This window comes from Ipomoea nil, unplaced genomic scaffold (genome assembly GCF_001879475.1).
Source record: "Ipomoea nil cultivar Tokyo-kokei standard unplaced genomic scaffold, Asagao_1.1 scaffold0877, whole genome shotgun sequence".
Classification (NCBI taxonomy): Eukaryota; Viridiplantae; Streptophyta; class Magnoliopsida; order Solanales; family Convolvulaceae; genus Ipomoea; species Ipomoea nil.
In genome coordinates this window covers 35,598-56,989 of record NW_017617305.1, presented here as the reverse complement: position 1 = coordinate 56,989, position 21,392 = coordinate 35,598, and the positions used below count along the sequence as shown (strand labels likewise).

General features: G+C 40.9%; 1 protein-coding gene and 1 long non-coding RNA gene across 3 annotated transcripts; one reads left to right on the top strand and one right to left on the bottom strand.

Annotated features, from left to right (window-relative positions):
* Positions 1–514: 514 nt before the first annotated feature.
* On the bottom strand, positions 515–1,669 carry LOC109179129. Of its 2 annotated transcripts, none has more exons than XR_002053833.1 (3): positions 1,619–1,662; positions 1,042–1,170; positions 515–873 (listed from the first exon to the last, which is right to left on the bottom strand). It is a non-coding gene; the product is annotated as an uncharacterized LOC109179129 (long non-coding RNA). The 2 variants fall into 2 exon arrangements; XR_002053832.1 differs by having other exon boundaries at positions 516–873; positions 1,606–1,669.
* A 10,319-nt stretch (positions 1,670–11,988) lies between these two features.
* Positions 11,989–14,462, top strand: LOC109179128. Its single transcript, XM_019328699.1, has 5 exons — positions 11,989–13,096; positions 13,184–13,405; positions 13,495–13,881; positions 13,978–14,096; positions 14,232–14,462. Exons 1-5 carry the CDS (start codon positions 11,989–11,991, stop codon positions 14,460–14,462), a joined length of 2,067 nt encoding a protein of 688 aa, XP_019184244.1.
* The last annotated feature ends 6,930 nt before the right edge of the window (positions 14,463–21,392 follow it).

Here is a 21,392-nt window from a genome sequence, read left to right as displayed (position 1 = left end):
AATTGATCATTTTGCATGTTACTTTTCGTAAATTAATAGAATAGTATTACTTTCTTCTAAAATCTAAATCTAAAAACATAATTGGCAATCCAGGTTCCATCATTGATTTTTCCATCATACTAGCTAATTATGTTTTAACAAATAATTTAGTCAATCAATATAGAGTAACATGTGTATCATTTGTACACTTATATTTTCTATTAACAAAAAATGATGAAAAGTATAATTTAGATTAAGATCATGTGAGTTTTTAATAAAAATATCAATAAAATTAAACCAGAATTTAATTATTCCATCAATTTTGTCTGCAACGAAATCTCCTCTCCTAAATTACAATTTCATTACATTATTATATGAGATGAGATGGGAGGTTTAGTTTATTCCAATCAATACTGATTATTGAGACAATTTATATCACGGATAAGTATCCACATACACATATTATATATTTACTTATTTTTCAAATATGATTTAATTACTTAATTTGGATTCATAAGCACAAAATTTCACAACACCACACATAAATTCATAACATAAAACACAGTTACAAATTTATTTCAAATACAAATTTCACACACTTAAAAAAAAAAAAAAAAAAAAAAACTCACAACATAAAATACATCCACATGCACAGGGTGAAGAGTGAAGTGTGAACCCAGCCCATGGTATAAGCAGTGGAGCTTATACCATTGCACAGTGAGGTGGGATGAAGCTTGTTGGTGCCTTGTTGGTTGCAATCTTCCTCGCAATGTTGTTTGGTTTTCCAACATTTTCCAGCGAAACAGCACCAACATTGCCCATTTGAGCTGCTTCTAAGACTGCAAAGATCAGTGATATTTAATTTCTTCTCACTTCCGAATGATGATATACTGCCTGTTAATTATAAAATATAAGAACTAAAAGTTACTTCATTCTGTCCAAGACAACAATATATATATATATATATATATATATATATATATATAGAGAGAGAGAGAGAGAGAGAGAGAGAGAGTGAGAGAGAGAGAGAGGAGATCATGATAATGATGAGTTAAAACTTACATCCATGAGTGTGGAACAAGGTAGACATCGTCAAACTTAAAAATATCAAACATTTGAAGTTGATGATCATCCCCGGCCTACCAAACATCTTCAAGAATATATAATTCAATTCCTACCCTGCCTGCTTGCCTGTGTTGACGTATGGGATTGAAGGTTCAGACGATGCAATAGCAGAGAACATAAAGTGAAATAGCTGTGTATGTATTCATCTTGAAGTTATTAAAGTAACTCAATGGTTCTGGGAAAGATATAGGGGATATATGGGGAAGGATGACGGTTAATTTGTTTGTTACAACTCATCAAGAGATGATATTACAAGAATGACCATGCATATAATTACAAGGATACTCCTATCTAATCTTTACAGCTGCACTGTTGCTTAATAGCCTGTCATATATAAAATAAAAAAAATAAAAAAAATTAAACATTTTTGTTTTTTGTTTCTTTCTTTTTAATGAGGTATAGTATGATGAAGTGGTAGAAGAAAATCATGTATGTATATCTGAGCAGCCAGCTGAAATTAGGAAGAATATAATATAATTTAGGGTAAAAGAGAGATTGAACCTGAAGAACGTACTGCTAGCTAGCTGCTTCACGACGTACTAATGGACGACGGAGTTGGTGGTTCAATATCTGGATTATTGGAGGCCAGCCATCTTACTTGCCTTTTTATATACCAAAAAGAATGACAAGGAGTTTTCAATATGTTTGGTTGAAGGGAATTTATCCCACTTAATTCTCACATAATTCCAAAGGCCACAAAACTCCATTGTTTGGTTGAAAGGAATTGCAATTCTCCCATTTTCATGAAATTAAAATTGCATATCCCCTTGTTATTTTAATTTCTGGGATTTTAAGAAGAAAAAAAAAATAGTTATGGAGTCAAAATTACCCCTCCTTTTTTAACCTAAAATTAATGTCTGACAACAATAATGGACATTTTGGACTTTAGATTTTAGAGAGAGAATCCTCAGCTCCCTGGCCTAGTGTTCTTGGAGCAACCTAACACATTAATCTGAGGATTCTAGGGAGATTCAAATTACAATTGATTGGATATTTACTTGAAGATTCAAAATTGTACGTTCTTGAAGCTAAGTTTGTTCATTTCATTCAATTGCAATTTACTTTTGTTTCCCATGCTTTGATTCATTGATGCTTCATTCTAGTAGCTATATATACAATTGTGACAATGTGTAGCTAATTCTTAGGGAATTATGATTAAGTTTACTTAGTGTATCATGTCAAGCATAAATCACATTAATTATTTTAGGAATTTTTAAAAGGAATAATTAAATGAATAAAAAATATTTTTCGATCCACAACATTAGGTGTTGTGAATGGAACTCTTTTGACATGTGGAAATCTAATGGTCATTGTTGTCTTTGTTCAATAAATCCAGCTTATCTTAACCGTCCACATGCAATTAAACATATGCTTCCTTACCAATTAATGTCGTGAATTATACCAATTAATGTTACGTTGTGAATTATAAGATGTATGACTTGATGTCCTCATTGCAAAATAAATTATAATTAAGCTGCATATGCCTAGCTATCACATTTCCTTTTTCGAATTTTCTTTAATTGATATATTTGTGCTCTGATCTCATACAGTTTGGAAATTTGGTTGGAAGGTTCAATTCAATTCATCGTCAAAGTTAATTGATGACATAATAAATCTTGGCAGGGTGTGTGGTGCAACTTTTAATGTATACTATATATGGAGTCGTCACATGTCTTTGAGAAGCAAGAGCCAAGAGGGTCTTTGTTCCACGTCTCCTTCAAGTATGCATTGGATACTCATTTACCTCACAAATAAAGTGCTAAGACAAACATAAATAAACATATTCTTTGAGTACAAATTCAATATTTTACAATTAGAATCACGAAAAAGTAAAAATAAAACATTACACACAATGTCACAATCTAAGTGATGGATATATTGGACTCGGAACGAACTGACCCGGAGAGACGGAACCGAGAAGACTCGGCCCAAGCCCTTGGGCCGTGGCCGGGTCGGCCCAAAGCATCTCGGCCTTGGGCCGAGCCCGGCCACAAATGGGCTCGGTATACCCGAGCCGGCCACCATGGACTCGGCCACTACCGAGCCGGTCCATGGTGGACTCGGCTAGGCCGAGTCCGGCACGTGCCGAGCTCGGCCATGCCGAGTCGGCCCGCCTTGGACCCGGTCCCGGGGGGACGCGGTCAAAGCGGACCGATCCAACTAACCCCGATCCTAGGGGTGCGGTTGGGGGGTTTGAGCTGATATAAAAAGCATCCCTCTTGTCCTAAACAGGGACACGACGACACAACACAACAGATTCCTGAATTGCTATCTTCTAGCCTTATTGTCCTAATCAAGCCTTGTAATAGCTTATTAGCGATAATTAATACAATATACGGTCCCTGCGACCTACGGTCCCCGCGACCTTATTATATCTCTGTGTCATATTATTTATTTCGTACGTATACTTATCCGGATTCATTGATTCGGGTCTACCCCGGGTCAATTAATTCCATCATTGGTGCTCTTGTTGACCGATCCATCATTGGTGCTCTTGTTAATTCCATCATTGCCGAGTCGGCCCGCCTTGGACCCGGTCCCGGGGGGACGCGGTCAAAGCGGACCGATCCAACTAACCCCGATCCTAGGGGTGCGGTTGGGGGGTTTGAGCTGATATAAAAAGCATCCCTCTTGTCCTAAACAGGGACACGACGACACAACACAACAGATTCCTGAATTGCTATCTTCTAGCCTTATTGTCCTAATCAAGCCTTGTAATAGCTTATTAGCGATAATTAATACAATATACGGTCCCCGCGACCTTATTATATCTCTGTGTCATATTATTTATTTCGTACGTATACTTATCCGGATTCATTGATTCGGGTCTACCCCGGGTCAATTAATTCCATCATTGGTGCTCTTGTTGACCGATCCATCATTGGTGCTCTTGTTAATTCCATCATTGCCGAGTCGGCCCGCCTTGGACCCGGTCCCGGGGGGACGCGGTCAAAGCGGACCGATCCAACTAACCCCGATCCTAGGGGTGCGGTTGGGGGGTTTGAGCTGATATAAAAAGCATCCCTCTTGTCCTAAACAGGGACACGACGACACAACACAACAGATTCCTGAATTGCTATCTTCTAGCCTTATTGTCCTAATCAAGCCTTGTAATAGCTTATTAGCGATAATTAATACAATATACGGTCCCTGCGACCTACGGTCCCCGCGACCTTATTATATCTCTGTGTCATATTATTTATTTCGTACGTATACTTATCCGGATTCATTGATTCGGGTCTACCCCGGGTCAATTAATTCCATCATTGGTGCTCTTGTTGAGAGCTGTTGTACCAGCTCAAGCGTATTCTACATCTAGTGGTCTACCGCGACCAGCTACCATGATAAGGTCGAGATCCAACTCTCGACCACACCAACGGTTCCCGTGGCACCAAGCTCGCCGCAACCGAGAACGGCCCCAACGAGGCCCCCAGCCTCCAGTCGGCCGCCTCCACCAGGTCGGGGACTTGAGAGATCACCTCACCAACCATCGCAGCGGTGGGGTTCCATCTTCCATCACCCCTCCTCCAAATCTCGCCCCGCTACAGGAGGGGGCGGTTACCCTTTAGCAATCCTCTACGACTTTGGCTCACCTCACAGAGGGTCCCCAAGGAGGTGCACACGATAGTCTGGAGGCCATTTAACAAAGGACGCCGACCCCGCCTCCACCTCCCTCAAGGGGGCGCACTGGTCCAAGCACCCGACTACCTCGGGCACTCAACACTCAAATCGAAGAGGATGTCAACTCACCCCGACCATCGGACACGCGGGGAGGGGGTGACATCCGCCAAGATCACCATCGAGAGGGTGATAGAGGGAGGTCGACCCATGTTAGGCCCGCCTTTAAGAGGCTGGGCATGCGCGTGTCGGCCTGAGATAGGTTGGGCCCAAGGCCAACCCCTAACGCACTACAAGCGGAGGAATCATGTCCCAGAAGGTCGCCAAGCCGCGGGCCCCGAGCTCCGCCGTGACGCGAGTAGGCCTCCCAAGTTGAGAGGTCGGGAAACAAATGGTCGAGCTCCAAGCACCAATCATGACGAGGTCGAGCAGCTCCGTAACGAATGAACGAGCTCCCAGAGGGGATGGTCGCGCCCCAACAAGCTACCACCTTGTCGACCCACCCCGTTGAGGGGCTCCAAAGAGGTGTCCGAGCCCTCTTGCTTGGCCCCGACGTCTCTCGAGGGGTACCTACATTTACCCTGCCCCTCCCAAGGGGGCGTGATAGGTCGAGCACCCGGCTCCCCCGAACCCCAGGAGCTCAAATATTGACATATGTTCTTATTAACCCATGGTTGCGGTCGTGCGTGCCGCCCCCGTCCTTGTCATTTACCTAATGGTAGTACATGGGGGACGCCCCACTCACTACCTAACGGAAGAACATGTTATGGGTTGCTTGCCCCTTGACAAGGTTGAAGCCAAGCCGGTGGGGAGAACCTACATAGTCCCCCGTGATATACACTGCAAGAAGTCCTCCAATGACACCTTGCTACATTAGGTGTCAGTCATAGATGAGGTCCACAAAGGGACCTACCCGGTCCACCGAGGGGTCTGTTCCCTCCAAAGATGTTGTAAGAGGTGATCTGTCCTCTCCAATGATGTTTCAAGAGGTCATCCGTCCTCTCCAATAATCTTCCAAGAGGTGGGACGTCTCATCCTACAACATTTTAAGAGGTGGAACGTCCCCTCCAACTACGTTTCAAGTCCCTCCAACGATGTTGTAAGAATCGAGTACTCACCCGACCTCCCCAGGCGCACCCTAAGGGGGCACGAGGTCCGACCTCGCGTACCAACCCCGACGGGGGAGTCCGATTGCTTAGTCCGACAGGACTTGGCTCATGCGGGTAGCATACCCTAAGGGGGCACGAGGTCCGACCTCGCGTACCAACCCCGACGGAAGAGCTCGGTGGCTTAGTCCGGTAGGACTCGGCCCAAGCGGCTTGCGCACCCTAAGGGGACACGAGGTCCGACCTCGCGTACCAACCCCGACGGAAGAGCTCGGTGGCTTAGTCCGGTAGGACTCGGCCCAAGCGGCTTGCGCACCCTAAGGGGGCACGAGGTCCGACCTCGCGTACCAACCCCGACGGGAGAGTCCGGTGACTTAGTCCGGCAGGACTTAGCTCATGCGGGTAGCGCACCCTAAGGGGGCACGAGGTCCGACCTCGCGTACCAACCCCGACGGAAGAGCCCGGTGGCTTAGTCCGGTAGGACTAGGCTCAAGCGGCTAACGTACCCTAAGGGGGCACGAGGTCCGACCTCGCGTACCAACCCCGACGGAAGAGCCCGGTGGCGTAGTCCGGTAGGACTAGGCTCAAGCGGCTAACATACCCTAAGGGGGCACGAGGTCCGACCTCGCGTACCAACCCCGACGAAGGAGCCCTAGGGTCTAGTCCAACAAGGACTCGACTATCGCGGCTAACATACCCTAAGGGGGAACGAGGTCCGACCTCGCGTACCAACCCCGACGGAAGAGCCCGTCAGCCTAGTTTTCAAAGAACTCGGTTCGAACGGCTATAAAAAAATAAAATAAAATAAAAAATAAAAAAAATTGACTCGGCCAAGGCCATGGACCAACGACTCGGCCACGACCGAGTCCTGGCGCGAGGGTCTCGGCTGTGGCCGAGTCCCGTATCGGCCCCGAGCCCCGGGTCTAGGCCCCGGCCTACCAAGGTGTTCTCTCTATGCTTTTTGCCCCTTGTGGAAGCATAAAGGCAAACAAGAGGTGTTCTAACAAATTTCAAAGCACGAAGAAATCCATACAAGATAGAAGGTGCAATATCAAATCAAGGAAACACGAAGTTCATACGGACAATAAGTTCGAACAAAATAAACGAGCTCCGCATGAAGCCAAAACAAGCATAAGTTTTTGGCTCTAAGTGCCACAAAAGGAAGTACCTCCCGAAGGAGAGACATAAAATGTGCCCACCTCCGGGAGGGGAAGCATGCTTATCGAAGCAAGGTACAAAAGGACTCATCTCTCGGAGGGGGCCATAAGATATGCCCACCTCCCGGAGGGGAGTCATAAAATGTGCCCACCTCCCGGAGGGTAGAGCGGAAGACGGAACCCATATGATAAAGAAGGAATGACGCTAATCAAGTCGCTATCAAGTCTAATCCTTGAGGTTGGGGTCGGCCACGTTGGGGTCGGTCACGTTGGGGTCGGTCACGTTGGGGTCGGCCACGTTAGGGGGTCGGCCACGTTGGGGTCGGCCACGTTGGGGGGTCGGCCACGTTGGGGTCGGCCACGTTGGGGGGTCGACCACGTTGGGGTCGGCCACGTTGGGGTCGGTCACGTTGGGGTCGGCCACGTTGGGGTCGGCCACGTTGGGGTCGGTCACGTTGGGGTCGGCCACGTTGGGGTCGGCCACATTGTGGTCGGCTACGTTGGGGTCGGCCACGTTGGGGTCGGCCATGTGGGGCTCGGACCCATGGAGTACGACTCGTGTTTACTCTCCTTCATTAACGAACCTCGGCCCAAGATGCCTCGGCACAAGGCACCTCGTCCCAAGAGGGGCAACCTCATGAGCTCACCCAAGAGGAGGACGACTACCTCATGAGCTCGCCCAAAAAGTGAACTCAGAAATCAAAGTCTCATACACGATGTCAGGGAGTCCAAGACTTGTTAGTGTTCTTGCGAAAGAGAAGAAGTCCTGATTGCGATGGAGTCACACCAAAGTCGGCCAAAGAGGAATGCGGAAGAGAAGAAGTCTCGCTCATGATGGATATATTATGATTGGAGCAAACCGACCCGGGAAAGCGGAACAAGGAAGTATGGAATAGACCCGGGACATAGTGGTTGGGCCCCATGCTCGGCCCAAGGTGCCTCGGTCATGGTGAGCTCGGTCACAAGAGGTCGGCTAATTATCAACTCGGGGCAACCGCGTGGGAGTCGGCTCGCAATGTGTCTACTCTCTATCGTTGTCGACTTATCACAACGAAGAGAGTGGGGGACTCGTGATGGATATATTGGACCCGGAACGAACCGACCCGGAGAGACGGAACCGAGAAGACTCGGCCCGAGCCCTTGGGCCGTGGCCAGGTCGGCCCAAAGCATCTCGGCCTTGGGCCGAGCCCGGCCACAAATGGGCTCGGTATACCCGAGCCGGCCACCATGGACTCGGCCACTGCCGAGCCGGTCCATGGTGGACTCGGCTAGGCCGAGTCCGGCACGTGCCGAGCTCGGCCATGCCGAGTCGGCCCGCCTTGGACCCGGTCCCGGGGGGACGCGGTCAAAGCGGACCGATCCAACTAACCCCGATCCTAGGGGTGCGGTTGGGGGGTTTGAGCTGATATAAAAAGCCTCCCTCTTGTCCTAAACAGGGACACGACGACACAACACAACAGATTCCTGAATTGCTATCTTCTAGCCTTATTGTCCTAATCAAGCCTTGTAATAGCTTATTAGCGATAATTAATACAATATACGGTCCCTGCGACCTACGGTCCCCGCGACCTTATTATATCTCTGTGTCATATTATTTATTTCGTACGTATACTTATCCGGATTCATTGATTCGGGTCTACCCCGGGTCAATTAATTCCATCACTAAGAAAAAAGGGATTGTTTTAACCGGAAATATACTTATCGTATCGAGTTGCTTATAGGAAAGTCTTTACATTATACTTATAGCATCAACTTCAATTCAACAACAATAAATATAATCTATTAGGTGTATACAAAAAGTCAATAGTCATATATGACTTCATTCTTCTAAAAGGTTGAACTCCAACCTTAAGGGCTTTTACATCCTGACCCGACAGAGTATTTGTGAAGATGTAATCATGATAATTCAACTTAACATGAACAAGAGTTGTTGTTGCCACTTGCTAGTATAGTGTTGTTGTTGCTCCTTTTATTTATTTTATTTATTTTTTAAGAATTCACTATTTTTCTAGTTAAAATTTTTCATGTTCATTATATAAGGAATGATTTTAATACTAATTGATCATTTTGCATGTTACTTTTCGTAAATGAATAGAATAGTCAAGGTTCCAAAAAACGTTAGGCGCCGCCTAGGCGCCGATTTTTTATTTTTATTTTTAATTTTTTTTTAAATTAAAATAAAAAATTATGAAATTCACTAATAAAACATAAGGTTCATATAGTTTTTTCTTACAAATTATTTACATATGTGGTTGTAAAATCGTTTTGAATATTATTGAAAGCATCTGAATACATAAAAAAAAAAATTAAGATCAAAAGAAGCATTTTTTGACGAAATTAGAGGGCCAAACCGCCTTTGGCCGTTTGCGGTGTATAGATCTCGAAAAAATACGCGATTTAAAAAAAAAATTATCCAAAACGGACAATCAAGTCAAAAGTTATGTCTTCCAGAACTTTTTCAACTTTTCAATGCAAAAAAATAAAAAATAATAAAAAAATAATCGCCGAACCGGCCGGCTAATGGTGGTTGTTGTCTTTGTTCAATAAATCCAGCTTATCTAATTCTGAACCGTCCACATGCAATTAAACGAAAAATGCTACGTGTATTCTCATTTTGTACTCCTAACTTGTACTCCCAAATACAAAATTTTGATGTAGACACTTGTATTGAGACCCACATGAAAATAATAATTTATCAGAATTCGCCCTATCAGAAGTAAAATTTAAATAGTAAGACTAAGGACTACATGTAGTAAAACTCTAATTAAACATCTGCTTCCTTACCAATTGATGTTGTCTATTATAGTAGAGTACTGCCAAGCTGCTTGGTTGGGTTGCTGCGACTTGCGAGTCCCAAAAAGTCATAAGATGTATGACGATTGACGACATGTCTTTTGTTCTTGATGTCTTATGAGCTTTTAGGATTCGTACCAACCCATCCAACCAGGCTAATTGACAATATTGGAAAAGAACAAAAACATTGTATGAAAGCAAACAATGTATATTTGTGGACGTACGGTTCAGATAAGCTGGATTTCACATGTCAGAAGAGTTTCATTCACACACCTACTGTACGTATGATCATTTATTCTTTTTACTAGTTTTTTACGTCCATTGCGCGATTGGGATAATGTCCAATGTTTTTTTTTTTTAAATAAGTACTTTAAAGTATATCAAAGCAAGATTATATTGGAATTGTTCATGCATATATAATTGAATGTTAGATTTGCGTATTTAAATAGACAATTCTAAGTTTACAAATGCAAGATAATATAGTCAAGATTGATTATAATTGTCAATAAAATAATTGTATAGGTATGGTTGAAACCAAATATGGGACGTAAGGGGAGAGCAAATAAAAATTGGGGCATAAAATATTAAATATATACTAATATTGAAACCAAACAAGGACATTGCGAGATAGTTTCTCATTTCAATTTGTTGTGTGATTTGAATACTCTTTTTGTCAATAAATCCCCAAGTAGTTAACATGATTGGCTTAATTATATTTTTTTATTTTTTTATTTTTTAAAACAATTATTATTATTATTATTATTATTATTATTATTATTATTATTATTATTATTATTATTATTATTATTATTAAAATATATGTATACCCTTAGATCATTTTACATGTGAATCTAAACAGCTAATTTTTTCAAATATCTTTTTACCAACCGTTGATATAATTCGCTGGTCAAATTCGCTAATATAATCCGCTTATGCTAACCGCTAACTGCTGATTGTCAGACAAGGAAATTGCGATGTAGTTTTCAGTTCACTTTGTTGTGTGATTTGAATACTCTCTTTGTCAACAAATCCCTCAAGTAGTTAATATAATTGGCTTTATTAATTATATATTTTTTAAATTTTTTCATGGTATTAATAAAATACTTGGTAAATAAATATATAGCATTATTTTGTATTATAACTTTGATATTTTATTAAAAAATAGTGAACAAAAAAAGATAATAAACAATGTAGTGAATATAATCAATTGATGAATTTGAATGTAATTAAAGAATTTTTACATTGGAGAAATATAAAGACAATATAACTAATAAAATTATTTCTCTTAATTAATTTATTGATAATAAATAATTTTTTTAATAAAGATATTGTAGGGACAATGTAGCGAATATAATCGATTGATGAATTTGAATGTAAAGAATTTTTATATTGGAGAAAAATAAATACAATATAACTAATGAAATTATTTCTCTTATTTAATTTATTGATAATGAATAATTTATTTTGAATAAAGACATTGTAGACACATAATTCTAAATTAAAGAAATGCATATGTATTATTTTTTGTTGTAGTTACTAAATTATTATTTAATGTAATAGGAGTAAAATAGAGTACTAATTATGCCAACTTTGATTGGGATGGGGTTCGAACCTAAGACCTTTCCTATTGAAATCAATGAGTAAATTAACGGTGAACTAACAAAAATTAACGGAAAATATGATATTTAACGGAAAAGTTAACGGATAATCATATTCATTAAGGATAAATTAGAAAATCTTAAAGAAAAATTAAAATATGATCAATCTGAGCCATTCATTTGATTAAAAAATTTGACCGCACTTTTTTCTACCCATTATAAGCCTAACTCTCTTGGGCTCTTATTTTAATCTTTAATTCTTTATAATTTATAATTTTATATACTTATATATTTATATAATTAATTATATGTATGACTGTATGAGTATGACTGTATGAGTGTATGACTGTGTATGTAGTTTGTAGAAATGTAGAATTGCTAATTTGCTATTCAATTGCTATATTGCTAATTTGCTATTCAATTGCTATATGCCTATATGCCTATATTGCTATTCAATTGTTAATTTGCTATTCAATTGCTATATGCCTATATTGCTATTCAATTGCTAATTTGCTATTCAATTGCTATATGCCTATATTGCTAATTTGCTATATAAGTTATAAAGTTATTAACTTATTAACTATTAAGTATTATACTATTATTAATTAGGAAATGGAATTGGAAAGTGATGATATTTCTCAACCACCAATTCAAACTCAAAGTGTTAGATCTTCTCAACCATCTACAACGTCAACTACAATAAAAAGAAAGTCCAATGATATAGGTTGGGACTATGGGGTACTTAATGATCCTACTAAGTCAATGGACAAGATTAGATGTTTATTGTGCAAGAAAGTAATGTCTGGTGGGGTTTATCGGATCAAAGAGCATATTGCTGGTATTTCAGGGAATGTTAGCAAATGCCCCATAGCTTCAAAAGAAGATCAAATAAAATGTAGAGATGCTCTCATTATGGCGAAGAACAAAAAGAAGAACAAGAGAGCTGAAGAACTTAATATAAGAGCGGAGGTAAACATTGGTTCGCATGAGAGTTTGAGTAATACGCCTACAAATAGTACTGATGTTGATGAGTTGCAACAGTCTGAACAAATGAGGCCACCTCGTCCAATTGGCCTTATGGATAAGTTTGCTAACCAAATCAATCCTGAAATTTCTTTGAGTTCAAGAAGGGGCCCGGCGCAACAACGGATAATTGAGGCATTTGACAAGGAGAGGGTTAACCGAGTGAAAGAGTACATATGTAGATGGGCTTATGAAGCAGCTGTTCCATTTCATGTTATTGAGAAAGATAGCTTCAAGTTGATGATTGAAGCTGCTGGTCAATTCGGTCCGGGAGCGCAGACACCAAATAGATATGAATTGAGTGAAACATATTTGAAAAAAGAGGTTGATCGCGTCCGAGACAGTTTGAAGGAACATGAGGCGTTGTGGAAAGAAAATGGTTGCTCAATTATGACTGACGCATGGACAGATAGGAAGAGAAGAAGCGTCATGAACTTGTGTGTAAATTCAAGATTAGGCACTGTTTTTTTATCTTCTAAAGAGTGTTCAAGTGAGGCACACACAAGTCAGTTTATATTTGATGAATATGTGGAGCATGGTATTGAACAAGTTGGAGTGGACAATGTTGTTCAAATTATCACAGATAATGCCGCAAACAACATGGGAGCTGCTAAATTGTTGAAGGAGAAGAGGCCACGGCTATTTTGGACATGTTGTGCAACTCATTCCATTAATTTAATGCTTGAAAGCATTGCAGGTACCTTTCAATCTTTAAATCTTTATTCTTTAATCTTTATTCTTTAACTTTAAATCTTGTAATTGTTCATACTTGAATCCTTTGCAGGTTTACCCCGATTTAAAAAAGTTCTTGATCAAGCAAAGAGGTTAACTATCTTTATCTATGCACACCACAAAACATTAGCAATGATGAGAACCTATACAAAGAAACGTGACATAATTAGGCCAGGTGTGACTAGGTTTGCTTCTGCATTTCTAACTTTGCAGAGTTTACTTGCTAAGAAAATGGAATTAAGGGCTATGTTTACAAGCAATGAATGGGATGAATGTAAGTTTGCCAAAACAGTTAAAGGGAAAGCTTCCTATTGTTGAATGTTTTTGCACCGTTGGTGAATGTGCTTCGTATTGTTGATCAAGATAAGAAACCTTCAATGAGATTTGTTTATGGTGAGCTTATGCAAGCCAAAGAGGACATTAAGAAGACATTCAATGAAGTGGTAAGAAACTATGAGCCTATTATTAAGATAGTCGAAGAAAAGATGAGCAATAGGCTAGATTCTCCTCTTCATTTGATGCCTTTCATGTTGAATCCTTATTATCATTTTAAGGATCCTCGACTTCATTTGGATGTTAATGTTTCTCTTGGATGTATTGAGTTTCTTGAAACATATTACCATGGCGATATAGAAATGCAAAACAAGGTATTGAATGATGAATTTCCCATTTACAAGAGGAAAGATGGTGTATTTGGGAAGACACTTGCGATCAAAGGATGTGAGACAAATAATGAGCGATATGATCCGGGTAAATGAGTTATATACTAGTTTTGAATTTTAATATTTAAAATTTTATATATTTTGATTTTTTATACTTAATTTTTTTTATACAATTTTGATGTAGCAATGTGGTGGTCAACTTATGGTGGGACAACTCCCAACTTGCAAACAATTGCGATAAAGATTATATCTCTTACTTCAAGTTCATCGGGTTGTGAAAAGAATTGGAGTACATTTGAAGGGGTTAGTTAAATACTTAAATCTTTACTTAGTTATTTACTTCTTTTCTATTTTAGTATTTTTGCTTGCACTTTGCAAGTTTGCAGTTTGCACACTTGATGGAATGTTATATTTGACATTTGTTTTGCATATTTGTAGATACATACAAAAAAAAGAAATAGGTTGGAATCTAATCACCTAAACAATCCAGTCTTTGTGCAATTCAATACAAACTTGATGAACAAAAGGAAAAAAGAGCAAAATGTTGAAATATTACTTGGTAGTGATGCAACCTTCGCACAAGATTGGATTGTTGAGGATGAAGTTGAGGTTGTTGGTGAAGATGAAGTGGCTACTAATGAGGAAGGTGATGACGCATTAAGACCATGACGGAGTTCTAGATTGAGGGAGCTTGAAGAAGAGAACTTTGAATCCGAAAGTGAAGAAGAAGAAGAAGTGGTTGTTGAGTTTGAAGATGATGAAAATCAAGTGATAGATGGACAAGTGGAAGAACAACTCCGATCCGTAGCAGCTTATATCTAATAAGATGAGGCTACAAGCCAAAACATGACATTAGCAGAAATCTCTATAAAGAAGCAAGCGACAAATACTAGTGCAATTGAAAGACGATACATGTTGCATGGCATGTACCGCTCATAGCAATTATTATACTTGTATAGAAAATCCAGTACAGCAGCAGATGCACATGCAACACCAAGAGATAGAATAGTCATCACCTGCATTATATATATTATTATATAAATAAGCTTCAAAATTCATGAGTCAAACATGTAATTAATATGCGTGTGTGCATAAAAGAAATAAGGGAATTGAAGTATCTCGTCACCAATACAAATAATGACCAGAAGGAAAACAGAATGCACTCGCACTCTCCTTCTCAGCATTATGAAAATCCATGCAACAAAGCATTAAACTCCAGAAAAATAGAACCCCCATCACAAGTGTCAAGCACCTGAAACAGATCACAGTGATATACAGAGTAACAAGAACTAAAGAGCGACTATATATATATATATATATATATATATATATATATATATATATATATATATATATATATATATATATATTTAGGTTCTTGTGCGGTTAGGGTGTCCAGGTGTTGTGGTGCGGTTTAATCTAGGCTATTCATCTCGCTTAAATCAATGTCCAGTATTACCAAAATTATAAAAAAAAAATACGGTGGCAATTTTGTAATTTTTGCATCTAGGGCAAAATTAAGGTGAGCGGATCTGTGATTAATGTGCATGTGTTTTGTATATAAGATGCGTGAGTTTTGTGCGTAAGGTGCGTGAGTTTTGTGCTTAATGTGCGTGGGGTTGTGCTTAACATGAGTAGTTGTTAAAACTTAAAGTGTGGACTTTTGTGCTTAAGGTGCGTGAGATTTGTTATTAATGTGAGTGGAGTTTGTGCTTAATGTGCGTAGGATTTGTGCTTAATGTGTGTGAGGTTAGTGATTAATGTCAGTAGTTGTTGAAACTTAAAGTCTGTGATACTTAAAGTGCGTGGGGTTTGAGTTTAATGTGCGTGAGGTTGTGCTTAATGTGCGTGAGTTTTGTACTTTCTGTGCATGAGTTTGTGCTTAATGTCAATAGTTGTTGAAACTTAAAGTCTGTGAGTTAATATTTAATGTGCGTGGATTTTGTGCTTAATGTGCGTGATGTTGTGCTTAATGTGTGTGTGTTTTTGTACTTAATGTGCATGAGGTTGTGCTTAAGATCTAACACTTAAGGTGCGTGTTTCTATCACTTAAGGTGCGTCATTTTTAGCTTATGCTTCTTTCTTCCAGACACGCGTTTTTTTTTTTTTTAATTTTCATTGATTTGAGCCGTTGATCTAAATTTGATCAACGGCTCAGATCTAACCGCACAACCGCACGGGAAACTATACCCGCACTGAACCCTTCCCTATATATATATAAACCAAACAGAATTATATCACATACCTCAGTTTTAACCAAACACAAGAATCTAACATTCCCAGCAATATAACATTCTTGGGCGTTTGGTTCAAGTTACATAAGATAACCAAGGTTATATTTGCTTGGTAATATAAGATTCCCATGTTTGGTTCTAGTTATGTAACTTACCAGGGAATCTCAGATAACCTCCGTATTAAGTTTTTAACTATTGGAAGGGAATGTGAGATACTCTCTAATTCTTAGGTAATCTCACATTCACTTGTCTTATTACTAATGTTGGACTTTGGACGTTTTAATCAATTTATCTTATTACCGTTGTCTTATTTACATATCTTAGTTTTAAACCAAACACAGGAATCTAACATTCCCAGCAATCTAACATTCTCTAAGGTAATCTAACATTCCCTAAGGTAATCTAACATTCCGTGAACCAAACGACCCACTGGTGTTGTAATTGAATTATGGTAATTTTATCATTGTAAAATGCGATGTACAATATTTTAAACTTAATATACAAACATATTAGTCCTAAAAAGTAAAAATATAAACAAAAGTCAAGGATATAACATGAATCCACACACACAAAAAAATAAAAATAAAAAATAAAAAGTTAGCACTCATTTAAGGACATTATAGCATGTAGTAACACAATTATATATATAATAATCACCAATGAACATCATAACAATAGAAATATTATTTAAAAAATAGAATAAGGGTCAAATAGGTCATCAAATTTGTTGAGTTTGTCTCATAGATGGATTAGGAATATGAGGTTGTCTCATACTAGGAGTAGGAGTAAAACGGATAGACCCTTTGTACAGGGATTAGACTAAGGTATAAATATATTGGTTGTATCCCTAAGGGGTTGTGTCACCACTAGCACCATTACTATGAATAAGAGTATTGTTTCACTCGCGTGGATGTAGGCACTTTGCCGAACCACGTAAATCTTGTCCTCTTTACTCTTTCTGCTATTATTATTGCTTTATTGTTCGTGTTAATCTCAACAAATTGGTATCAGAGCCAGATGCAGGAGGTCAGCTAAACGAGACAGTTAGCATGAGTCACGGCGGTATAACAGGTCGACGGCTGAGGGGCGAATGGCTTGGAACAAAGCAGTTCGTGTATATGCATTAGGTAACGTTTGATGCTGCGTATGCATGTGGCTGGCTAGTTGGGATGAGCATGGTTGTTCCTACCAATGTGTATATGTGAGATAAGTCTTTTTCTCCTAAAGGGCATAATTGCGAATGTGGAGATGGTGAGATAAGTCTTTTCTCCTAAGGGACATATTTGTCAAGGTGGAGATTTGTTGAGTTATCTTTTTCTCCTAAAGGACATATTCGCCAAGGTGGATATAGTCTTTTCTCCTAAAGGGCATATATGTGAAGGTGGAGATGGTGAGATAAGTCCTTTCTCCTAAAGAGCATATTCATCAAGGTGGAGATTTGTTTAGTTATATTTTTCTCCTAAAGAGCATATTCACCAAGGTGGAGATTGTTGAGTTTGTCTCATATATGGATTAGGAATATGAGTTTGTCTCATACTAGGAGTAGAAGTGAAACGGATAGACCCTTTGTACAGGGATTAAATGCCTATAAATATATTGGTTGTATCCCTAAAGGGTTGTGTCACCACTATCACCATTACTATGAATAAGAGTATTGTTTCACTCCCGTGGATGTAGGCACTTTGCCGAACCACGTAAATCTTGTCTTCTTTACCTTTTCTGCTATTATTATTGCTTTATTGTTCGTGTTAATCTCAATAGAATTACACATGAAAATGCAATTAGGCCATTGAATTCAAAAAATATGCAATTGGGTTCTTGAACAATACAAAATGATGCAATTGAATCCAAAACACTGTTGCAAAAATCGCGCCTAAGCGCCGATTAATCAGCGCCTAGAGGGCTCCTAGCGATTTTTTCAACATTGATCCAAAGTGAAATGTTTTACTTGTTAATTTGCTGACATAGAGGTTATAATATTAAAATAATAAATTTGTATTTTATTAAATAATTTTAAATAACAAAATTAAAAAAAAACAAAAAAAGAAGAAGAAGAAAACCCCTTCGTCTCGGGCAGCCTGGAGACCTCTTGGTCTCCATGCTGGAGACGAAGCGCATGGGGACGATAGTGTTTTCTTCTTCTTCTTTTTTTAAAAAAAAAAAAAATTATTTCGTTATTTAAAATTATTTAATAAAACAAAAATTACTATTTTAATATTATAACCCCCACGTCAGCAAATTCCAACTTGTGCACATCTTTCATTTTTTATTTTTTTGGGGAAAAGGTACAAATAGGCCATTGAACTATTTGGGGGATAGCAATTAAGCCACTGAACTCGAATAAGATCCAAATTAATCCATGAACCTGCAAAAAAATTACAATTAGCATTTTTAGTAGGTTACCAACAAGTTGATGATTAGGATGCCATGTGTTTTTTTTTTTTTTTAATGTTTTTTTAGTTTATTATTATTATTATTATTATTATTATTATTATTATTATTATTATTATTATTATTATTATTATTATTATTATTATTATTATTATCCTACTAAGCATTTGACAAAAAAAAAAAAAAAACTAAATTAGTGTAGTTTTTAATTTAAAAAATTAAAAACTTAGGTTTCAATTTATATATATATATATATATATATATATATATATATATATATATATTTGATGGTTTTTGGGTTTTCGGGCCCAAGGAGGTCCAACACAACCTTAAGCTGGTGGATACACCTTTCACAAAAGGGTTCGAGTCTTAGTAAAATATGATGCTTAATAGTACTTGTCTATTCCCTCTCCGGGTTCTTGAAATCTGCCTCATACAATGGTGGATGAGCCCTTTTTATAGTGGCTCCTCCTCTACCGTCTTAAAGGCTCATGATGGCCGACTTAAAGGGTACATTCAATGCGCCGAGCCGTTGGGCGACGTTACAGACTCTGCCAACGGCCCTCTTTGGCTAGTAACTGGCGGACCGAGCCCGGCCTTTAGTGCCTCAACGGCTCCTTGTCTTAACTGTGTTGAAGGCTCCCTCAACGGCTCTCTGGACCGAGTCCTCTCCTAGGTCGGGCCTGGGCCGACTCCTCGTCCCCGTTTGGTATTGGGCCGTCCTTCCGGTCTCTGAACTGGGCCTCCCTCTTTGGACCTGGGCCGAGTCCTGGACTCGGCCCATGCATTCCTTCTGGGCCTCTTTTCTTGGGCCGGGGTTCTCACCCCATCAACTAGTCCCTCACTTTTCCATACCCGGTCCACCAACCTGGGTTTGGAAAAGTAGTAACCCTCTCCTGCTCACCGAATCCGTGCCTTGAATGACTCAGGATTGGCCCAGATTATTCGCTATCTCCCGGATCTCGCGGGACCGTTCTGATCTCCTCGGCCTGGCCTGACACCTATAAATGACCTTGGCCGCTCTTTTCTTAACTTACTAATTCCTCATGGGTCGCTCACCACTGAAAGGGAAGCAGATTGATTTTGGGTCGCCCCGGCGCCTTTTGCCTTTGAAACGGACTCGGCCTGAGAGGGAACCTAAAAGGAAGGCTCCCCATCCGACTCCACAGAGATCACCTGCTGGCACCGCCTCTATGGCTCTTCCTCCGCCGACTCCTGCTCGTCGTGAAGTCGCTCCGACTTCTCGCCCTTCTCCTCCTCCGGGGTCTGCTCGAGTAACTTCCCCAGGCGGGACCGTTGTTAACGTGCCTGTCCCAGAGCAGTTGACCTTTCGTATGACCTTTTCTATTCCTCTGGATGACCTGGACGGTCCGGTTACCGGGTTAATGAACGAGGAAGACTTCGCTCGTTATCAAGAGATGTACCCGGACGATGAAGAGCTGGTTGTGCCGCCACTCATGCCGGCGTTCTGGGATTCGCTTTGCCCACCCTCTCCTGGGCCATCGGAAGGGTTCTTTGGAAGCGGCTCCTCCTCGCCAAGTGAGCGATCTTTGTGAACTGGGGTCGGCCGGATTCTCTAGAGGGGTAGTTCTGTTAGGAGCACTTGCTTACTCTGTAATAAGCTCCTTGTAACCTGCACCTTCTTTTTATAATAAAATATTTTCGGCCTTCAGTTTTCCTCTTTTTCAGTATATTTAGTGCACTCGTCCGTCTCAATTGTCGAGGAGTCGACTGCGATGTCGAGTCCTCCTTCCGCTTGACACCTGTAAATCTCGCTTCCCCGGGCGAGCCAGGCTTTTTTCAGTTTAGCGTGCGAATCTCACCCTTCCCGAGCTAATTGGATGGGATTAATCTCTGACAGAGATTCACGCTGCCCGTCCAATCCGGCTCAGTTATGTCAGTTACGATTCCCTCCGTGATTTGCGCCTCGGTCGTTGCTCTCTCGAGGCTCTATATAAGGGCTTTTGGTAGCTCTGTGCTTTCTCACCATTTCACACCTCAAAAACCTCAAGCTATGAGTTTCAGGGACGGTGATCGTCGTTGGTCCATCCGTAATAAGGAGCATGCCCGGCAGGAGGAGCTCCGGCGGAAGAGGGCGGCTAGCGGAGGGTACCTGGTGGGCGACTCCGCTTCTGATCCCATCGTGGTGCCTCCTGACATGCTTGATCCGATGGTCGTGGACCCGGAGGAGGACGAGATGGTGCCCATGGTAGAGGATCCAGAGCCAGAGGGGGACCTAGACTGGGAGGCTCCTCCGCTTTTTGGCGTGGCCATGTCGCCGAGTGCTCTGGAGAGGCCTCTGCAGATGGTCGTAGATGGGAAGCCTGCCGTGTATCTGGATGAACTGCCCGAGCCCGAGCCTGAGCCGAGTCCGTTGCCTTTCCGCCCCCATTACTATTTGGAGGGTCCGGAGCCGGTGCGTCACGCGGAGGAGGAGGGAGTTAAGCCCTAGGCCTGTCTTTTCTGTGTAATGTCTATAGCCGAGTCCTCGGCCTTGTACCCCTGTCTTTATGGAATAAAATCTCGTTTTTACTTTTCGGACCCTGGTTTTTGTGTGTTCCTTTGGCCGGCTCTTGGTCGTTATGACCGACTTACAAACTCTGTCCGACTAAGTCCCGTGGGTGGGGGACTCGGCAAATTTTGTCGGCCGATCTTGCAACCTGAAGCTTGTCCGGGCCTCTTTATTTGGCCGGACCCGGCCGGGTCACTTCTAGAAACTTCTAGCGTGATCTGGATGGGCCCCCATACCTTTTGCCTTGATGGGCCTTTGGTCTGGCAGGCCGGGTCATCGTCACTCAGCCTTGGCCTAGGGTAGACGCGCCGCTTGCAGGCTATCCCTAGGCCTGAACCGTCGTTCCGCCCATCGAGGCATTGAATGCGGCATCCCTTCGACGTCTTGTCGCCTCCGATTCCTCCACTACGGAGGCGCCGCGTGGCAGCCTCTTGGACTTCTCTCTCCCTTTAAAAGGCCTTT

What these genes read in the sequence shown, in the direction of transcription:
- LOC109179128 (XM_019328699.1), top strand. Translation starts at nt 11,989, where the DNA reads ATGGAATTGGAAAGTGATGATATTTCTCAACCACCAATTCAAACTCAA. An exon ending in TAATGAGCGATATGATCCGG is followed by an intron (nt 13,882 to 13,977) that starts GTAAATGAGTTA and finishes ATTTTGATGTAG; the next exon opens with CAATGTGGTGGTCAACTTAT. An exon ending in ATTGGAGTACATTTGAAGGG is followed by an intron (nt 14,097 to 14,231) that starts GTTAGTTAAATA and finishes GCATATTTGTAG; the next exon opens with ATACATACAAAAAAAAGAAA.